At 43.6% G+C, this 3,826-nt stretch overlaps 2 protein-coding genes across 2 annotated transcripts in view; one reads left to right on the top strand and one right to left on the bottom strand.

The window, feature by feature from the left end:
- hs2st1a (heparan sulfate 2-O-sulfotransferase 1a) overlaps positions 1-387 on the bottom strand; it is a gene marked incomplete in the record, with an annotated part of 20,831 nt that extends 20,444 nt beyond the window's left edge. The window contains 1 exon segment of the mRNA XM_035671161.1: positions 45-387.
- A 200-nt stretch (positions 388-587) lies between these two features.
- The window catches only part of selenof (selenoprotein F), a 6,280-nt gene continuing 3,041 nt past the window's right edge, over positions 588-3,826 (top strand). Inside the window, exons 1-2 of the mRNA XM_035671174.1 lie at positions 588-744; positions 2,280-2,447. Coding sequence (XP_035527067.1) covers positions 697-744; positions 2,280-2,447 — 216 coding nt within the window. The 5' untranslated portion in view covers positions 588-696. The remainder of the gene's footprint in view (positions 745-2,279; positions 2,448-3,826) is intronic.

Here is a 3,826-nt window from a genome sequence, read left to right on the forward strand (position 1 = left end):
TGTGTGTGTGTGTGTGTCTCCCACTGTTCAAATCCTCTGGTTACCTAAAATGCGATGTGTTCATGCTCGGCTTGGTTATTTCACTGAGTTAATTCCCGATATCGGAGCGTCGTAAAGCCCTAGAGATTGCTCCAGAGTGCGGATTTGTCCCTCCGGGATGTAGCAGCGTCGGTACCAGCCGCTGTCGCCTGCGTCCCCCATGTAGCGCTGTGCTGTCCCATCGGTGTGTTCACCAGCACCGCGGACGGGCTATTACTAGAACCACCCTGGCCATTGGATGTATCAACAGTCCACAACACAGTACAGGCTCTCTATTCGTCGACCACCACTGTCTGTTCAACCCGGATTGGACAGTTTTCACAGACAGAGCTGAACTCGAGCAGCAGATGTCGCTGTTGTTGTGAAACCATCCTCATTGCAGCGGCGAGGAAGAAAGTGGGAGTCGACCTTGGGATATGCCAAAACTGGAAAAAAGAAACATACAACTAAATTAAATTCTTCTTCGTGTTTCACATATTTGTAGGAATATTAATATAACCCATATGAATGGCGTTGTGTCAGGAAGCGTTGAACATAAAAAAAGAAAAGAAAATAAATAGTCAGTTATGAGGGTTAACGGTCAGGCGGGAGTGGGGCAGCCCTTCTGTAAATACAGGGGTCCTCAGAGAAGCTGTCGCTAACAAAGCAGGATCCAAAATGTCGGGAGAGGTGTTTCTCCTGTGGCTGCTCTCGCTTTTACAAACGGTGAGTTCATTAACGCTGCAAACTAGCAGCTGTAGGTGTTTTCTGAGGGATTACACTCAACGTAGACGGCCGGAGAAGATACCAGCTGTGTAACGTTATCTTCTGTTGTGTGTGAGCCGCATCCGCCTTTACTCAGCGTCAACATGACGTGGCTTATCCACAAACCCACGAAGCTGCTCTGTGTTTGTTTCTCTGCTGATTTTTTTACCATTTATAAAGCCATTGGTGTGTCGAAGCGTGAGGAAGAGAGGAAGGAAGAGAGAAATACAACGTTAAGCCAAGACTTCCGGTGTTTTAAATGGACTTATCCCGTTAAAATCGGTTCCTTGTTCAGTGAAATGAACCACAAACACTTAAAACTAGTCAAAATATTAATACAATATTGAGTTATATGGGAACCGTATTGACGGAGAGTGTTTAACACTGGGTGACACAGTTCCCTCCACACAGATACATGAGGGCTGAGCACTGGTTTCCTGATGCCTGAAAGCGAAAACAGATTATGTTAAATCTACCTGGTAAAGTCTTTATTAGCTTGCGTGTCGAGAAAAAGCTGACAAATCAAAGTACCCAGCTAGTAAAAGCAGGACGTTTTTTTTTTTTTTACAGCAGGTTTACATGAGTTGTTTAGCTGTTAAGAGGATGAACACACCTCAGACTGAAACATCCTGTTAATGTTAATTAGCCTTCCTGTTTACTTACATTCCTACCAGACACTGAAATCTCCTGTTCCTCAAAAATCATGCTGAAATTATTTATTTATGATTGGCTCAATCAGCAGAAGTAATTGAGTCAGATTTTTGATAAATAAGTTCAGTCATTCAGTGAAAATGCCAAACATTTGTTCACTACAGCTTAATAGCTGCCAATAATTGGTTTTTCTGCCACATCCCAAATCAAATTAACCCTTTTTTCTTTGTCTGTAGGTCACACTAGTTAAATACTACTGTCACTGAGGCCTTCAGTAAATTTGGACTGTCATAATATTTGATTTTGTATTAATTTAACACACATTTTGTACATTATATGCATTATACGCTTGAGCATTAAGCCTTCCTCGGGGAGTTGGGTTTTGATGTGTCTGAATTTGTTGTTAGGTCTAACTTGCCCATGCCGTGACAATACAGGCATTTGTAGATGAGATAAAATAACATATACCTTTATTAATCCCCCGTAGGAGAAATTCAAATTACACACAGAGCACCTCAAAAAAACTCACACTGACTCCAGGAAGCACTTTTACCCAAACCTTAGAGTTACTGATGATGTTGGTTCTACAAACTCTAAACATGTCATTATATTTTAGAGTTATTCACAGTATCACATACATGTCACATCATAGTTCAATAATAAAGTGTTTGTTTCAGGATTTTATTGCCCTTTTTAAAAAACAGTTATCCACAATCTCCATTCATAATTTCAGGCTTTTTATCAGTAACACGATACTCTTTTATCCTCACACTTCTGCCTATGAGGAATAAGCACTTTATCAATCTTATCTTTTTCCTGTCGTATCCCATCCTTCCTCTCTCCAGCTGTCGGCGTACAGCGCCGATCTGTCTTCTGAGGCTTGCAGGGAGCTGGGCTTCTCCAGCAACCTGCTGTGCAGCTCCTGTGACCTGCTCGGGGAGTTCAGCCTCACCAAGCTCCAGCCCGACTGCCGGCAGTGCTGCCAGCAGGAGGCCCTGATAGAAGCACGCAAGGTAAAGAAAACAACAGAGCTCACGGAACTGGCAAACAGGAAGTCATTCCCTGTCTAGATTCAGTCACAGCAGGGGCTTGTTACAAAGGCCTTATAAAAGGAGATTCAGTGAGAACAGAGGAAGTGTAACCAGAAGCAGGGCTAACAAACGGCGCATGCAGAAAGTGATATAATTGACTCACTGTTTTGTGCTGTATGACTAAGACTTGACAAATTTGATGACGTGCAACAGATAGTTTATTGTGTGGTCTTGAGCTGATCAGTCGGCTGTCTCTAGTCATTTCCTGAGCTTCACAGAAGACAGGCTCCTCAGTGGATAGTAGTAGCACTCAGAGGACCTCCGTGTCAGAATGTGTCATTTATTGACAGGATAACATCTCCCAGTATTTGAACTGCCACTAAAAACAACCTCGTTTTAGCCTCCTTGTCACTGGGTCTGTTGACACTCTTTGCAGCTGTGCATCAGATCTGAGCTGCCACACACCATCTCTGTCACTGTCTGTCTCAATCTCTCTTTCTGATCTTCAGAGTCGAGGCTCCTTAACCCCACTTTGACACTCCCCATGGGGTCCAAGTGTCATGTTTTGCAGTAACAACATCTCTGTAACCAGCGAGGAAGTGTTACTGTGCGCTCGCCGCTCCGGTGATTACTGCAAATTCAAAAGGAGTCCCTGCTGGGCTCTGACGGATAAACACAGAGTCAAGTGATGGTGGAAAAACAGTGTAATTTCTCTTTGATTAAGCAAAGCCCCCTGAGCGTGTGTGGTATCCTAGCAACAGCACCTTGGAAAAGGGTAGTGCACACCTCATTACACCTCTTGATGATAACTCTGTTTCAGACAGACGCTTAGAGGAAAGATTACTCCTCTTCCTCCTCACTATTTGAGTGAAAATGTCACTTAGAAGAGCAATTGGCTGTCTCCAGCTGCACTCTGAGGGTACCAGTAGAAACGACAGTGTCACTAAGCACATTTTCTCCTCAGACAGCAACAATTATCTGCCTTAAGAATTCTTTCAGTCTTGCAATTGACATCAGTGCCGTGTCATTAAACCCTCTGAGAAATGGCTTATTGCGCAGCCTAGTCGATTAGTATGATTCAATGAGCATGGAGGGCATTTCAGTTATTCATTTTCAAATGCGTGCTTCCCTGCAGAGCAACCCGCACATATCAGCACCGTAACTCCCCTGGGTGCCACCATACAGCGTGTCTCTGTAGAGCAGGAAAAAAGCTTCCTGGGAGTCTCTCAGGCCAGTACAGTGGAAGAGAAGAAAAACAAGAGACGCCTTTATGCTTTACAGAATAAGTTTGGCGATATTCTGTGTTTTCCTTGGTGTCAGCAAATCCAATGAAAATGAAACTCTTAACATTTGTGACCTGT

Source organism: Morone saxatilis, unplaced genomic scaffold, assembly GCF_004916995.1.
Source record: "Morone saxatilis isolate NCDOM2014 unplaced genomic scaffold, NCSU_SB_2.0 Contig23, whole genome shotgun sequence".
Taxonomy (NCBI): Eukaryota; Metazoa; Chordata; class Actinopteri; family Moronidae; genus Morone; species Morone saxatilis.